General features: G+C 40.7%; 1 protein-coding gene across 1 annotated transcript in view; it reads left to right on the top strand.

Annotated features, from left to right (window-relative positions):
• Positions 1-9,241: 9,241 nt before the first annotated feature.
• LOC100924711 (zinc finger protein 260-like) overlaps positions 9,242-17,862 on the top strand; it is a 35,811-nt gene continuing 27,190 nt past the window's right edge. Inside the window, exons 1-3 of the mRNA XM_031949218.1 lie at positions 9,242-9,411; positions 15,494-15,620; positions 16,489-16,584. Coding sequence (XP_031805078.1) covers positions 9,397-9,411; positions 15,494-15,620; positions 16,489-16,584 — 238 coding nt within the window. The 5' untranslated portion in view covers positions 9,242-9,396. The remainder of the gene's footprint in view (positions 9,412-15,493; positions 15,621-16,488; positions 16,585-17,862) is intronic.

Raw genomic sequence — 17,862 nt, 5'->3', positions numbered from 1 at the left:
CCATCCTTTCAGGTTCTAAATTTTTTTTTTATCACTACAAATAGATGCTCTAAATATTTTTGTACACTTTTTTCCCCCTTGTTAATAATCTCTTTGGGATCCAGGATTAGTAATGATATTGGTCAAAGGTTATACATAGGTTACTTACCTTTCCAAGAGTTTCAAAATATCTTCTATAATGGTTGAATCAGTTCAGCTGAACACTGCCTGTTTATAGTTTGACCTTTTATCAATTGGGGAATGATCTGTATTATTATACATTTCACCCAATTCTCTGTATATTTGAGAAATGAGCCCCTTACCAATTGCTTTCCACTTTTTAAAAATTTCAAATCTTGATTGCATTGGTTCTGTTTGTGCTAAACTAAATTATAATTTAGTATAATCAAAATTATCCATTTTACATTTCATACTAACTCTCTGGCTCTTGTTTAGTGAAAAACTTAATTTTTTCATAACTGTAAAAGATCAACTTTTCCTTGCTCTCTTGATTTTCTTATATTATCACCCTCATGTACCCATTTTGACCTTTTCTTGCTATGCAGAGCAAGATGTTGGTCTTAATGTACTTTCTATCATGTTGTTTCCCAGGTTTTCCAGATATTTTTGTCAAAAAATTCTTATCCCAGGGACAGGGGTCTTGGAGTTACTAATTTTCTACTTGAGAATTGTGTTCCTAAGCTATTCTGCTAATCCACCAGTATATTTTGGATCTAATACAAAGAATGATAGTTTTGTCTTGTCATTGCCTATTCTTAAGTCTATCAATTTCTTTTTCTTCTCTTATTGCTAGAGGCAACATATCCAGTACAATAATGGTGATAGTGGGCATCCTTGCTTCACCCATGATCTGATTGGGAAGGCTTCTAACTTATTCCCATTACCAATGTTTTCTTGTGGTTTTAGAGAAATAGTATTTATTATTTTTTTTTAATTTAATAGCCTTTTATTTACAGGTTATATGTATGGGTAACTTTACAACATTAACAAGTATTTATTATTTTAAGGAAAGCTCTCCATTTAATAGGAATGGATGTATTTTGTCATTAAGATAATGATTTCTGTTGCTTTTGTTATTGATAGTATTAGTTTTGCTGATAATTGTTCTAATCTTGAATCAGTCATACTTTCCTCATATAAATCACACCTGATGTTTCTGTATTATCCTGGTGATAAATTGCTATAATCTTTTTATATTTTATTTAAAATTTTTGCATCAGCCTTCACTAGAAAAATTGGTCTATAGTTTTTTGTCTATTTTGGTTCTTCCTAGTTTAGGAATCAGAACCCTGTTTGTCTCATAAAAGGAATTCGGTAGGCATTTTTCTTTGCCTATTTTCTTAAATAATTTAATATAAACAAATTATATTTCAATTAATTATTCTCTAGTAGCATTTTGGTAGAATTAATTTGTAAATCCATCTGGCCCTGGGAATTTTTTTTTTTTTTTAGGAAGTTTACTGATCGCTTATTCTTTCTGAAAGGAGTTATATATTTTATTTCCTCTTCCATTAACTTGGGCATTAACATTTTTACAAATATTAATCCATTTCATTTATATTGTCAGATTTATTGGCATAAAATTAAGCAAAATATCTCCTAGTTATTGCTGAAGTTTCCTCTTCATTGGTGATAAATTTGCTCTTTTAATTTTTCATACTGGTAATTTGGTTTTTTACTTTTTTAAATGAAATTTGTCAATAATTTGTCCATTTTTTTGTTTTGCTTTTTTTTCTTTTAAAAAAGTAGCATTGAGGTTTATTTATTAGTTTCGGTTTTTTGTACATTTACATTAATCTCTCCTTGGATATTCAGAATTTCCAATTGCTGCTTAATTGGAGGTTTTTAATTTATTCTTTTTTCTAGATCTTTTAGTTTCATACCTAATTTCATTGATCTGCTTTTTCTCTATTTTATTGATGTGGTTAGAAATAGAAACTTGTGTTTTCTCATGACTGTCATTTTCTTTGATGAAATCATTTTTTCAATGATCTGTGCTTTGATCCACTTTCATATTTCTTTATCTTCTTTGTTTATTTCAATTTCAATAGTATAGATTACAATCAATATGCCACAAATTATTCAGATGTTGTTACTCAATGGTTTTACATTTCCATTGTCCCAATTTTTTAAAATAACAAATCATTGTTACATATCATTGAACACCTTGCCTTGTTCCACTGTGAAAATACTTTCTAGGCAAGTTCTCAATAATAAAATTATTGGATAAAAGGGTATGATTATCTTGTTAAAATACATTTGATTGATTTTTTGTCTTTACATCACCTAAATTTCCCTCTTTGCCCTTCCCCTTCCAGTGAGATATCCCATATCCCATAAAACAAAGAGTTGTTTTTTGTTGGACCATGCCCTTCTGCTTCTTTATAAGCTCTCCAGGTCCTTATTGTATCAAGACCCAGGTCATTACAAAATCTTCTCATAACTACTTCACAAGAATTGGCCAGACCATGCAATCAAGGAAAGCCTTACTGACAAAAGTAGCCTGATATTAAAATTGAGTTGCATTGGAAGTCTGTTGAGTTCATATTCCTAAGACAGATACTGATGAACTTGATAAATTCAGAACTCAGTATGGAGAAAGGTCAATATAATTGTGTCTGGAAAATTGAACTAAGTTTTTAGTGATTCCATTCCACTTCTGACTCCCCCCCCCAAAAAAAAAATTCACCTTTGTATGGTTTTGAATTTGGGAACATCATAATTACTAAAAAAATAATTTTAGAAAAACATTTCATTTTTAGGGTATATTTTAAGTTCTGAGTCTCTTCCCCCCTTCCTCCCCACCCTTCATTAGTAGATGGCTTCTGAAGTCTGTTTCATCTCTCACAATAAGATCCAGTGGCGTTTTAAGAATTACTGACATTCCAAGTTGTTGCTGTGGAATTCACTCAGAAGGAATGGAGATATTTGGATCCTGGCCAGAGGAACATGAACAGGGATGTGATGCTGGAGAACTATGAGAACTTTGTCTCTCTTGGTAAGGTACCTTATTTTCAATCATTCAATCAGGATTTATTTGCTCTGAGTGAGTACCAAGAACTATACTAGTCACAAGGGAGCCAAAGGCAAATTTTAGGCTCTGCCTGCATGAAATTTCTGTCCAATCCAGAGAGACACCAAATATGTATTTGTCAGTACAAAACAGTTCAATTCTAAGGGATGGCAATGGACACTGTGAAGATGATTGATTGACCCTCAGCTAAACTGTAAAGGTAACTGTAACTAGGGATATAAGATTTGAAAGTCAAAGAGCTGATGGCAGGGAGAGCATCACGTGTGAGCCACTACAAGGTCAGAGAATTCATCTGTCCATGGCTGTGGGGGGCTGAGGAGCTTGGCTGAATTTGAATTTGCTGGACAAGGAGGGAGAGTCACACAAATACCTTTCACATAGAGATACCCTCAGACCTTTGGGCAGTTTGTGAGCAGTTGTTGCTCTTCCCAGACAAAATGTCCTTCTTTGTCCAGCTGGAAACCAGCTGCTTCATTCTGCAGCCCTGCAGGCTCTCCTTCTACACTCTCTGCTCAGCCAGGCTTCAGGTTCTCCATAGAGCCCCAGGACAGAGAAGGAAAGACTTCTCCCAGCTGCCTAGGAATGGGTGAACGTGACCCCATCTTTCCTATGTCTGCACCAAAGGCTCTGTCCCTTCCTTCACATTTGCTGAGGGAAACTTCCTTCAAGGGTCATTGATGCTTCTCCACTGACATTTCCAGACATAAACCTTTTCTTTAGAGAGAGACCAGCATGAGTTCTGAGGTGTCTCTGTGTTCTCAGCACTTCCCACTTATTTCTCCTTGAGCAGGGCTTCCAGTAACTAAACCAACTATGATTTCTCAGCTGGAGAGACATGAAAGCCCCTTGGGCTTCATCAAAGAAAGAAGACCCCAGATTCATTTCTGAGGGTGAGTAATAACCAGGCGGGCAGGGGGTGCAATCCCTCGAGAGCCAGCACTGGACTGAAGGAGCCTCAGGGTTCTGGGTTCCAGTCTGACCTCAGATACTTCGCAGCAGTGAGACCCTGGACAGGTCCCTTAACCCTGTGGTTCTCATCTGTGACATGATATGGAGAAGGAAATGGCAAACTCTTCTGAGATATGAATCTCTGCCAAGAAATCCTTCAGAGGGACTTACAAAGATCAGATGCAGCTGAAAACCCCTGACCCAGAAATCTAGGCAAGGACAGAACTCACTGCCAGCAGGAGCTTGACTGGGTCATTAGAGTGAATTACCTTGGAAACATTGGGCCTGGAGCTGTCTTTCAGGATCCATAGGCCTGAGGAGAGGAGCTGTGGTTGTCCATCCTGCACTCTTCCTGTAACCTCACCTTTCATGTCAAGAAATAGTTTTTTACTAAATCTGCCCTTCTATTTTTCTCTAGTCTCAAAAAGTGGTATTTCTTCCTTATAATGCTTAGCCTTCCACCAATATGCTGGGTCCCATCCTGTATTTCCATGGCTGTTTTCTCTTCTTAAATCCTTAGAATATTTTTTTTCTCTTTGAAGAATCCTTTTTGAGAGGTAAAGGGAAAAAAACTGAATTCTATTTAAAACATCACACCATTGCTTTATCCTGTGGCCTATTTTATCTACTTCTAATTTATCCAATTCTTTTCCCTGACAGATTTTAGAAAGAGGCCATCTACACTTTGTATCCAGTTTCCCTATCCCATCTTGCATTGGTTCAGTCAGTCAGCTTTCTATTTGCCTGACTTCATGAAAAATTGTCTTTAAGGTCAGGACTGACGTTGATGATAACAGTGACTATTATCCCACCATCCCTGTATGTTTTACCAGACTTTGGGATGTGCTGTGTGTGTATTATCCCCCTTTTACAGAGAAATGCTGTGCAAATCCATAGTATAATTCACCCTGATCACCTGACTCTTAATTGTTACAACTGGTGCCCTAACCTTGGCTTTCTCGGAGGAAGGAGGAGGGGAAGAAGAGAGAGTGTCAAGTCGTGGCTGTCTGCCTTGTCCTCTGGGTGTCACTATCCCTGTTATGGAGAGAGAATGTAAACTTTACACATCCCAGGGAGAGTCTTCCTCCTAACAAGGTTGTTGCTTGTCCTTCATTCCTGAAGATGAATTACCTCAGGGAGGGGATGTCCTGACAGGAAATGAATTATAGACTTGAGTGAGGGAAGGCTGTGCAAGGTTACCAACCTCCCTTTGTTCTCCAGAACCATGTGGGTCCAGTGGCCAGATACAGATCAGGATGACTGGAAATATCCCTGGACACAGAAAGTGTTATGCCATAGTCACTTGAGGTAGCCCTAACTTGGTCCCAGAACCTATGCCATTGTCCTCTTGAAGTCGCCCTAAATCGGTCCCAGAATCCCAAGCTATAATCATTCCCTCTTAAGCATGTGATGAGATAAGGGTCTTGTATCTTTACAAGACAAAGATCTGTTATTAGAATATCAGCAACCTCTCCAGCACCTCACTGCATCACTTGATTTACTCTCCAATAAGTTAATAATCCAATTGTTCTCCAATCTCTATTCTGTCTCCGTTTCAATGGCATTACATTTTGGAGCTTCCCCAGCGAGATATTGGATATTAATTTATAAATTAATAATAAAATTGTTCTCCAATCTCTATTCTGTCTCAGTTTCCGATATCTTGCTGGGGAAGCTCCAAAATGAGTAAATCAATTAATTAAGTAGGATTCTCATCTTAAGTATTCTTCCCCCTCCCAGTGTCATTACATGAAGATCTTTTATAGAATCCCAAGTTCAATGACATAGTGGGAAGAGGTACCTGGATAGGGATACTCTAATTGGGGAGGTGCGTAGAATAACGTGATGAAGGGAGGTGCTGGAGAGGTTGCTGATATTCTAATAACAGACTTAACACAATGAGCTCATTACAAAGGCATTTACTGAAATGACATGCTAAGAAAAATATCTGCAATATGTCATAAGTCTTACAAAAATCAATTGGGTAATGACTGACTACATGTGTACAACAGGAGTGCATTGCAAAAAGCTGGTTTCTGGAGTCCATCAGCAGGTACTTATGCAGAGAAATCAAAAGAAGAGAGCACAAAGGCAAGAGGAAGTTGTTGCAGCTGTCTTGATTGAGAGCTCAAAGGTCCTTTGATCTCAGAGATGAGATAAATGAGGCAGGAGACTCAGTGTATGAAAAGAGCTCCACTTTATCACAGCCTTGTGAACATACATTTTTGCAGAGTGATCACTGTGTAAACAGTAGGCAATCCCCAATCACCAGTCAGAGAAGCAGCAGAGAAGGGTGATCTCTGCCAATGGGAGGCAAGCCAATCCAGCCATTCCAGCAATTCCCTCACAGGCGAGAGACCCTGTCAAGGCCTCCCTGCTTATGAGCAACTGCACTGTGATCCTCAGACTGAACCCCTTTCCATGCCGCGCATCACTGCTCCTTGCTCAGCAGGGGTGTTTCTGCAATGTGGCAGACAACTTATTATACATCAAAAGCCAAGACAGCCTCTGTACTCCCTCTTGGCGGGGTCCCATACCCCAGCAATTCTTTTTTATCTTTTAGATAGAAAGTCTTTTCTTGAGTTGCAGCCTTTGAAAGGATGGTGGGAAAAGATCTATAAAGATATTCTAATATTACAGGACAACAACAAAGCAATAACACCACCCAGGGAAATCTATGATTCTAATTTTAACCAGCATGAAGAAGTATTGTTAAACCAATGTATGGTTTTTTTTCAGAAGTTTTGTCTGGATTCAAACCTTTATAGAAGCTTTATGTCAGATGTTAGTTTATATAAACTTCACCTTCAATTGTGTTATTGAGAAATAAACCATTCAAATGAGTCTTGATACAGTCCCAATCATAATCTTGTCCTGTATGATTATACAGCAAAGGGGTTACACAAACCTTTGTATATCTGGAGTCACATTATAATTGAGCCTGGAGTTTCAATAACTCTACTTTTGCTCCTATTTCCAATGATACTTCCCTTAAATCTTTTATCATATATCTATATGTACTATACCGTTTTGTACATTAGTTATGGACATTGCAAAAGAGACTGATAAAACTATAAGTGAAACCAACATAGTGATACCTAATGTGACACAGCTGACACATCTTTTTTCTAATGGGACTGAGGTCTGCTTGCTTCTTTTCTATTATGGTATTGAACATATGATCAGTCTTAGTATGATACCTTTTCTCACTTTTGACAGGAAACATGGATGCATGAGCCCTAGTGACCACAAATACCTCTCGGCAGGGGTAGAAGGCAGTAAGGAGGCTTTGATGTCCACTGAACTGGTAAATTGGCAAAAAGATGGAGAGGAACCATTTTTCTTTTAATAATAGATGGCTTACATGTTAACTTATGGGGTGGGGATATATTAAATCAATTAGGGATGAATCTCACCACAGATTTTTAGGAGGGGTCATTGCTGTTAAAGCTTTCACCGTTCTAAGAATGACTTAAGACTACCAGCACACTGGTACGGGTGGAACAGTGGCCCCTGACCAAATCAAAAACAGCTGCTCTACATCAATTAGCACAAAACCAACTAGAATTAAGACACTTTAAGGAAACAAATACCCCATAGAACTCCCCTGTATTTGTTATACGGAAAAGACATGACTGCAGAAATAGCAAGGAAAACATTGCTCAGAATTATCAATTAACAGGAGAAACAGGAGTTATATGGATTAACATAGACAAGGATAGGTTAGATTGCTTAATAGCTACTCAGGAAATCTGGATCATTTTGTTAGAGTCAGGAGAAGAGCAGGAAAAATCCTGACCCAGTTGCTATTCTATGAACAGTGACTGGATATTTCCCACAAAAACAAAAACACATCCACTTAAAGGCCCTAATATGTTCACTGGTGCCACCAGGCAAATAAAGCAGCCATATATTCCCCACAATTGGGCATCTCTAGTGTATTTACTACACCTTACCTAGAAACCAATCAAATAGCCATGACAAAATGAGAAACACCTGACAGAAGGTGACAGCTTTCTGAGTGGAGAAAAAGATATGATAAGTTTTAGTAGGAAAAAGTCACCTGAATAATCATTTGTTCTTTGGGGTCACAATTTCCCCATCTACAAAACGCAAGGAGAAGACCATAATCTCTTTTTTACTCTTTATATTTCTTGAAGAAATATAACAACAATACAGAAGAGAATAAACATCCCCCTCCAACAACTCAAAGGATGCATTCTTCTCACAATACCTTGTAGACCCAAAAATACCCAAATCTCTCCATCTTAAGTTCATTTAAGCCTGGATCCTTATCTATTTTTAAATTCTTTTTGTTTCCCAAGCTTAATCGGGACTGCATTTGGATAGAGTATAGATTTTGCCCATCCATATGTATGTCTGGGATGCACAGATGGATAAACTGAACAGGAGAAAGGGAGCAAGCCGAGTTACCTTCAGGAAATTACAGAGCTCCTTGGATGATCCCCAAGCTTCCTATAAAAGCAACGGCCTGTGTTTTCAATACTGGTCACTCCCCTCCTGACAAATGTAGAAGATGCATCAGACCATATTTAGAAAAACTTCAATTTTCTTCCAACTTTTTTATTACACATAATTATTATTCATGTTGAAAAATTACCCAGGCATGTTTTGTAAATAAAAAGCTTTACTTTTTTAAAAAGATCATAGATAATATTATACTTGATTTTCCCAATACTTCCGTGACCAGGCATACAGTCGGTGCCTAATGATTGAGTGATGATTACCCCTGACTCCATCTCTCTGCGGGTCTGCATCTATTCCTCCGGAGTTTGAGATTCCGAGGGTTATCATAGCTGCGCAGTGACGGACGGGTCTCCCCCACACACACAGACACCGCCCCAGCTTCCGCACGTGTGACAGGAGAAGCTGGGCAGACGCCGGCCCCGAGATCGGCTCCAGCTGCGGACCTCATCTACCTCACGGCCACAACGAGCTCGGCAGGCTAAAAGCACTGTACACATGCGCGCAACGACTAGGGCTAGCTAGGGGCGGAGCATCCCATGACGTCACTCTGCCCGGCGGAGCGCTAGAGCCTGCGCACGGAATTTCTAGCAATTCTGCGGGAGAATTGGATATTTGTGTAGCCGGTGTCTTACAGCCGCTTCTCTGTGCCTGCTTTTCCCCTCCCATCCAGCTCCCAGCGGAAGAAACGCCTTGAGGATGGAGAGCACCTCGGTGAGCGCCCCTCACCGCCGCCGCCTGGCGCCTCCCTTTGACGCCCGGTGACTTAATGTAGCTTGTGCGCCTGCGCGCCACGCACAGAACTACATTTCCCAGAAGGGAGGAGAGGCGCCTCGGTTTCCAATGCAAAGCCGAGCTGTCTCTGAGCAGGAGCTGTTAAAGGGCTGTTTTCAGCCCTTTCCTCTTCTTGGAGAGAGCGCTGCGGAGACATGTACGCCACGTGGGTGAGTGACCTGGCTCCTGCCGGGGGCCGCCCAGCCGGAGCGACGCCCCCGAGCGGGGGGGAGGGAGGAAGGCGCCCCGAGGGCCCGGGCTTCTCGTGCTGCCCCCTCGATGTCGTTCGAGAACCAAAATAGGGTAGATTTTGTGGACGTCAAGGGGCAGCAGGCCCCAGAGGTTGGGGTTGGCTCCCGGGAAGAACGCGCAGTTACCTTCCATCTTGGTCAGCGTAGACTGTCACGCAAAACGAAGGCGGTCCGGAGACTCCGGGGATGATAGATATAAAACAGAGGGGGGCCTGTGAAAGCCAAGCGGGACTCTGCTATCCCATAGAAAAGGGGCGCCCCACGAGGCTGCGACGTCTCGGCTGGCGGGCCCCTGCCAGAGCTAGTTAGCCGTAGTGAGAGGGGGGATGGGGGAAACCACGTGGCGAAGGGGGAGGGGAAGGAAGAGACGCCTGGAGGCGGAGGGCCCCGCAGGTCTGAGCCAAGGGAAGGCGGCAGCCAGCGGGGGCCCACAAGGAGGTTTTGTGGGGAAAATTTAACCTCAGGGCCATGCCCCGGGCGGGGCCGGGTGCCTGAGGCCTCTACAGAAGGTGCTTCTGAGCAGAACCTCCCCGGGGATGGGGCCATGCAGCTGAGCTGAGCGCTATCGGTGCTTTTTCCTTGCTTGCTACAGCGATCAACACCTTAGTTTCTCTTGGTCCAAAACATCAGTTTCTCATCTTTCCTCAGTCTTTTGAAAAGTGGGTCGGAGGTCCCTAAACAGAAGGGGGCCTGTGGGACCAAAGCTGAGACTTTGGGGGCCGAGTCCCCAACACTTGTTGAGTGTGTCCAGTAAGTGGGAGTGAGATACAGCGTCTGGGGGCTGGAGGGGCAACTGAAGCCAAGGTTTGGTGACATCCCAGGGCCACAGAGTTCGTTGCAGGCCGCAGTAGCAGAGATGAGCACAAAGTCAGTGTGGGACTTGCGCGGCTTCCTCCCATCGTCAGTCATCTCTGTACAGTGAAGGAGCCTTCCATCTGGGCGTCTGTAGGAAACAAGCAGATTGTCCCTCTCAGCCTTTGACAAAAGGTCACATTTTTCCAGTTTCACACTGTGTGGTTCAGACAGCATTTAATAAAAAAAAGCTGGAGAGATCTCTAGAAGCAAAGCAGTTTATATTAAATGTTCTCATGAGAAGCAGGCATCCCACCCATCCAGCAGACAATGGAAGGGAGGAGGCACCTTTAGGGGCAGGGTCAACACTTTTTATCCCTAAGGCAAATACCCCCTCCCACCACTGACCCTCATCCTCATTGGCTGAGGATCTTACATTCTAAACAGGGGAACTACCCAAGAAATTGAACTTGACCAATAAGTACATAGTTGCCCATATTTGACTGAAATAGGGAGGATAACAAGAAGGGGACTTAGCACATGCCTCAGGAGGATAGCAGGAGGCCTATATGCCCTTGATGCTTAAAGTCCTTCAGGCTTTGAAACTTTGAAATAGATGAAGCCTTACTCAATTTTCACAAGTGTCTTGAAAGATCTTACCTCATCTCTACACTAACTGTAGAATGTGGGAAACAAGATCCCACTGCACTTAGTTTTGTTGATTAAAAAGAACAGTTTTCATTCAGGGAAATGGTGACTTACAATCACTTGTACAAGGAGTGTTTCCATCAAAGTCATTCAAGACTGTTTCATAGATACCGCATTGCAAATAACCCTGTTCAGTGATGCTCTGATCATAAATATGGCATGGATATTTGCCAGCCGTCTTTACTGTGATGGAGGATTCCTAGTATAGAGGGCCTGGACATGCTTCTTTTTGCATAGGAAATTGTGCTGGTTTCCTCCAACCCCAAAAGATCTCTTGAGAGAAGTCTGTAATTGCCCAAAGGAGTTAGCACCAAGTGGTGTCAGGAAGTACTACAAGAGTAGTATTTATCCACATGGGAAAAACCAAGAACATGAAGAGTGTCTGTTGCCCAGATTTCTCCCAGCATTTGGGAGAAGGAGCTTAGTTGGCCCGTTAGGATGTACCTGGAGGACACACAGATGGCTAAATTGAACAGGAGAAAGGGAGCAAGCTGGATTATCTTCAGGAAATTATAGAGCTCCTTGGATGACCCCCAGGCTTCCTGGGAAAGCAGCGTTCTATGTTTTTAATACCAGTGTTGTTATAGGTCAGAAAGATCGGGAGTGCAACAGACTCCAAAGAATTAAAAATTAATTTCACACAGAGGACAATTTAGAGGCCTGAGGCAGATGTGAGAAGGCTTTCATATCAAACACTGCTGAACATAGAAGAACAGGATTGTAAGGTGTCTTTGGTGATCATGTGATGGGAAGGGAGAACAGGCCAGTCATGCAGCAGTTGTCAGAGATAACAAGTGCATAGATAGAATGTTGCTCTAGCATCTGGAGAGACCGGGGAGAGAAGGAGAAAGCTGTATTCCTTTGGAAGGACATGGCCAGGAGGCACATGGGGGGCACAGGTAGAGGTGGACTCTGAATGCCAGCTTGTGAATCCATGGCATTGGAAATCCACTGCAGCATTCTCCACTTTGCCTTTCTGTAAGCATGTGTACATTTGAACCCATCAACCTGGGCTGGAGAATGCTGTAAGGTATGAAGCCCCCAAGTATTTATATTGACTGTAGTTATTTTAAGTGGAATTTCCCTTTCTGTCTCTTGCTGCTGGTCTTTGTGGGTAATGTGTCCAAATGCCAATGATTTCTGTGGGTTCATTTTGTCTTGAAATTTTGTTCAACAGATGAAGTATTTCGAGTGGTTTTTTAATTGATTCTCTAGCATTCCTTAACTATGCCATCATATCTTCTGCAGAGTGATAGATTTTTTCCTCTTTGCCTTTGCTATTTACTTCAATTACTTTTTCTTCTCATTGCTGTAGCTAACATTTCTAGTACGAAAATGATTTCTTTAGTTTTTGTTATTGATGGGATCAATTATGCTGAAATTTAGCTAATCTTGAATCAGCCGTGTATTTCTGATATAAATCCAATGTGGTCATAACGTATTATCCTTATGATACATTTCTGTAATCCCTTTCCTAATGTTATATTTAAATTTTTTGTATCAGTATTCCCATTGAATTGTATGAAAGTAAGTATTCTATCATTTTTCTGTCTTTATTTGGCTTCCTAGTTTAGTAATCAATATCACATTAATTGTTCTCTAAATTGATAAAATTAATTTGTGAATGCATCTGATCCTATGGATTTTTTCTGTCAAGTTCATTGATGGCATGCTCAGTTTTTTTTGTTCTCTAAAGTTTCATTTTGTGTTTTACTTTCTGTTCCATTCAGCTGGACAATTTATATTCTTAGAGATATTGATCTGTGATGACCTTGTTAGCATCCAGGGTACTTTAAAATCAGCCAGAGTCAGGATTAGCGAAAGTCCTTGATCTTTATTCTTTGTGGAGGTGAACAGGAATGGCAATAGGAAGTGAGAGCAATCCCTACAGGAATCCAGCCAGGAGTGACTCTGGCTCTCTCACTCCACCCAAAACTCCTCTAACCAATTTCCTATACAACAGCCCACAGCGAGTGGGCGGGGCCATTCTTTCTCCAAGCATATATTAATATAGTATTGTTCAATTGGTAATTAGCCTTAAGTGCTCTGGTGTCAGTGCATCTGCTCAGCTTCAGCCCATTACATTCATCTAGTTCCATAAGGTTTTCATATTCATTGGCATAAGGTTGTGCAATATCTCTCCTAGTTTTTGATTAAATTTACTCTTGAGATGATACTTTCAGCCTGTTCATTTTTGATGATTGTAAAGTAGTTTTCCTTCTTTCATTATTTTGGTGGGCAATGTGGGAACAATTCATGGAGTTCATTGGCTGTAGGGATCTGTACCATCACCTGCCACATAAAGAGAACTTTTATCTCAGTCCAGGTATTTTCTGACCTTGGCCCAGGACACCATGAAAGTTGGGGTTTCTGGAGAATAAATGTGAAACAACAAACAAAATCCAGTATCCCCAGCTTCCAGATTCTTGTTAGACTCAGTTGCTCTCATCATTCTTGTCTGGATGGCAGGTGCTGATTTTCTGGGCCAAAGTCTCTGCCACAAGCAAAGGGAAGACAACATCAGCATAGCCCTTAACTGGCTTCTTTTCTATTCTGATCTTACCCCAGGACACAGCGAGGTTGGGGCTCAGGCCCCAGTCTGCATCATCCAGTTCCTGGCTTGTGTTGCTGTACGCAGCATAATCGGCTCAGTTCTCATGAGCTCAGCATGGGCAACATGGGGTTCCCAAGGGCAATCTGACCTGAGACAAAAGCTGACACAAAATGACTTTACAGGGCTAGAATAAATGACAAAATTCTTCTGGAAAAAGAAGAGATCAAGAATTTCAAGGGAATTAATGAAAAACAAAATGCAAAAGGCGCTGGCCTAGCTATGCCAGACCTAAACTAATCTAAAGTATATTAGTATGCTAGTATACTAAAACTAGTATAAAGAAGTAGTTATCAAAACCAGATGTGACTGGCTCAGAAATAAGAGTCATTGATTAGTGGAGTAGATTAACAAGACACAATGACTAGTGTTTAATAAGCCCAAAGACTCCAGCTTCCACCACAGGAACTCACTATTTGACAAAAATTGCTGGGAAAAGCAGAAAATAATATGGCAGAAACTAGACATTGACCAACACTCATTATCCTATACTAAGATAAGTTTGAAATGGGGTCACGATTTAGACATAAAGGGTGAAATTAAGGGCAAATTAGCAGAACAATGGATAGTTCACCTCTCATATTTGTGGAAAAGGAAGGAATTTATGTCCAAAGAAGGATTAGAGAGTTTTATACAAAGAAAATCATACAGATGAGAAAGGAAGCAGACAACTGAGGGAAAAAAAAATTACCTACACTTTTTCTGATAAAGACCTCATTTCTAAAATACATAGAGAATTGTCCCAAATTTATGATAATATAAGCTATTTCCTAACTGAAGGTCAAAGGATATGAACAATTTTCAGAGAAAGAAATTAAAGCCATTTCTATTCATATGCAAAAATTATCCAAATCACATTGATGAGAGAATTGCAAATTAAGATAAGTCTGAGGAAACACTCTGAGATTGACTAAGATGATAGGAAAAGATAATGATAAATGTTGGAGGGGAAGTAGGAAAACTGGGACACCTAATACATTGTTGGTGGAGTTATGAACTGATCCAGTTATTCTGGGGAACAATTTGGAACTATGCCTAAAGGGTTTTAAATTGTGCATACCCTTTGATCCCACAGTGTCTCTGCTGGGTCTTCATCCCAAAGAAATTATAGAAATGGGAAAAGAAACCACATGTTCAAACATTTTTTGTAGTAGCAAGGACCTGGAAAATGACTGGCTGAATAAATTGTGGTATATTAATGTAATGGAATATTAATGTTCTATCCAATATATTGAACAGACTGATTTCAGAAAAGCCTGAAAGACTTGCATGAGCTGATGCTAAGTTAGTTGAGTATTACCAAGAGAACATTGTACAGAGCAACAAGACTATGACATGATCAACTTAATGGACATGGCTTTTTCAACAGTGAAGTGATTTAAGGCAGTTCCAGTGGACTTGTGATGGAGGGAGCCATCTGCCTCCAGCGAAAGGATTGCGGAAACTGGATGTGAATTAAAATATAGTATTTTCAAGTTTTTATGGTTATTTGCTGGGGGGCGATGGGGTTCCTCATTTTTTTTTTCTCCTTTTGATCAGGTTTTTCTTACAAAGTGTGATAAAGGTGGAAATATGTTTGGAAGAATTGTACATTTTTAACCTATATTGGATTACTTGCTTGTCAGGATTGGAGGGAGGTGCAGAGGGAGGGAAAAAAATTTGGAACACAAGGTTTTGCGGGACTAACTGTTAAAAAGTATCATTGCACGCATTTTCAAAAAAAAAAAAGTATTGAAAACTAAAAAGGAAATAAAATTTAAAAAACAAGCTATTTCATTTTTTGGTTACATTGAGTTCTATGTGTCTCCCTCCCTTCCTCCCAACCTTCCTTTACTAGATGGCTTTTGAAGTTTCTTTAATCTCTCACACTAAGATCCTACACTTTTTCAGAATTTATTGACATTTCAAGATGTTGCTGTGGAATTCACCCAAGAAGAATGGAACTATTTGGATCCTGGTGAGAAGGACATGTACAGGGATGTGATGCTGGAGAACTATGAGAACTTTGTCTCCCTTGGTAAGCTAACTTCTTTTCTTTTATCCAGTCAACATTCATTTATCTCTGACTGAGTATCAGGAACTATGCTAGTCACAAAGGGACAAAGGAAAAATTAGGAAAGGTCCTGCTTTCATAGGGCTTCTGTACTGTTCAGACAGACACCCAGAATCTACATGTCGATACGAAACAAGTCATTTCTAAGGGGATGGCACAATGGCTAGGGGGAAAAGGAAAAACCTCATTCTAGAAATGGCTGTCCTTTAGCTAAGCTGTGAAGTAAATTAGCATTACAAATGTTGAAAGGCAAAGAGGAGAACATGGCAGAATTGGGGGAGCATCCCGTGATAACCTGCCGAGATGGCAGGGAAGAACTACTACATACAAGCCATCTGTCCATGGCTGTGGGGGGCTAAGGATCTTGGCTGAATTTGAATTTGCTGGACAGAGAGGGGGAGTCACACAAATACCTTTCATATAGAGATGCCCTCAGATCTTTGGGCAGTTTTTAAGCAGTTTTTGTTCTTCCCAGAAAAAAAGGCCTTCTTTGTCCAGCTGGAAATCAGCAGCTTCCTTCTGCAGCCCTGCAGGCTCTCCTTCCACACTCTCTGCTCAGCCAGGCTTCATGTTCTTCATAGAGCCCCAGGGCAGAGAAGGAAAGACTTCTCCTAAGATTAGGAATGGGTGAACGTGACCCCATCTGTCCTGTGTCTGCACCAAAGGCTCTGTCTCTTCCCTCACATTTGCTGAGGGAAACTTCCTTCAGGGTTCATTGATGCTTCTCCACTGGCATTTCCAGACATGCCCCTTTTCTGTAGAGAGAGACCAGGACTGAGTTCTGAGGTGTCTCTGTGTTCTCAGCACTTCACACTTATTTCTCCTTGAGCAGGGTTTCCAGTAACTAAACCATCCGTGATTTCTCGTCTGGAGAGATATGAAGCCCCCTGGATATCAGGGGAAGAAGACCCCAGATGCATTTCTGAGGGTGAGTAATAACCAGGCGAGCAGGGGGTGCAGTCCCCCGAGAGCCAGCCCCGGATTGAAGGAGCCTCAGGGTTCTGAGTTTCAGTCTGACCTCAGACATTTCCCAGCAGTGAGACCCTGGACAGGTCCCTTAAGCCTGTTGATCTCATCTGTGACATAATGTGGAGAAGGAAATGGCAAACTCCTCTGAGATATGAATCTCTGCCCAGAAATCCCTCAGAGGGGCTTACAAAGGGTCAGATGCAGCTGAAAACCCCTGACCCAGAAATCTAGGTAGGGACAGGACTCACTGCCAGCAGAAGCTTGGCTGGGTCATTAGAGTGAGTTACCTTGGAAATGTTGGGCTTGGAGTTCTCTTTCAGGGTCCATAGGCCTGAGGAGAGGACCTGTGGTTGTCCATTCTGTACTCCTCCTGTAAGCTTACCTTTCATGTCAAGAAATGGTTTTCTATCAAATCTGCCCTTGTATTTCTCTCTAGTCTCAAAAAAAGCTGTAATTCTTATAGACTTCTAATCATATGCTGGGTCCTATCCTTTATTTCCTTGACTGTTTTCTTAAATCCTTAGATTATTTTTTATCTTTGAAGAGTCTTTTCTGAGAGATAAATGGAAAAGTACGTTCATGTATAATTAAGCCTGACCTCTATTTAAAAAAAAATCAAACCTTGGCCATATCCTGTTGCCTGTTTTATCTTCCTTCCAATTTGCCTCCTTCTTTTCAGTGACACAATCTATAAAGATGCCATCTATACTTAATATCTACTTGCTACTTTCCCTTTCCCACCTTTAATTTATGCAATCGGCTGTCTCTTTCCACTGCCTCATGGAAAATAAGATCATTTAATAATTATATATGTATATATATATATATAAGTAATGACTTTAATAATAACCATAACTAATATTTAACCAACATTTGGGATGGATGGTTTTTATATTATTCTCATTTTAGACTAAGGCCTTTGAAAATCCATAACATATATGGAATTTTATTGTTCTGTAAGAAATGACCAGCAGGATGGATACAGAGAGACTTGGAGAAACTTACATGAATTAATGCTAAGTGAAATGAGCAGAACCATGAGATCATTATATACTTTAACAACAATACTGTATGAGAATGTATTCTGGTGGAAGTGGATGTCTTCGACAAAGAGAAGATACTATTCAGTTCCAATTGATCAGTGATGGACAGAATTAGCAACACCCAGAGAAGGAATACTGGGAAATGAATGTGGACTACTTACATTTTTCTGGACAAATATGAACACATATATTGT

This window comes from Sarcophilus harrisii, chromosome 2 (genome assembly GCF_902635505.1).
Source record: "Sarcophilus harrisii chromosome 2, mSarHar1.11, whole genome shotgun sequence".
Classification (NCBI taxonomy): domain Eukaryota; kingdom Metazoa; phylum Chordata; class Mammalia; order Dasyuromorphia; family Dasyuridae; genus Sarcophilus; species Sarcophilus harrisii.
The sequence above is the reverse complement of the archived record's forward strand: the minus strand, read 5'-3'. Positions and strand labels throughout refer to the sequence as shown.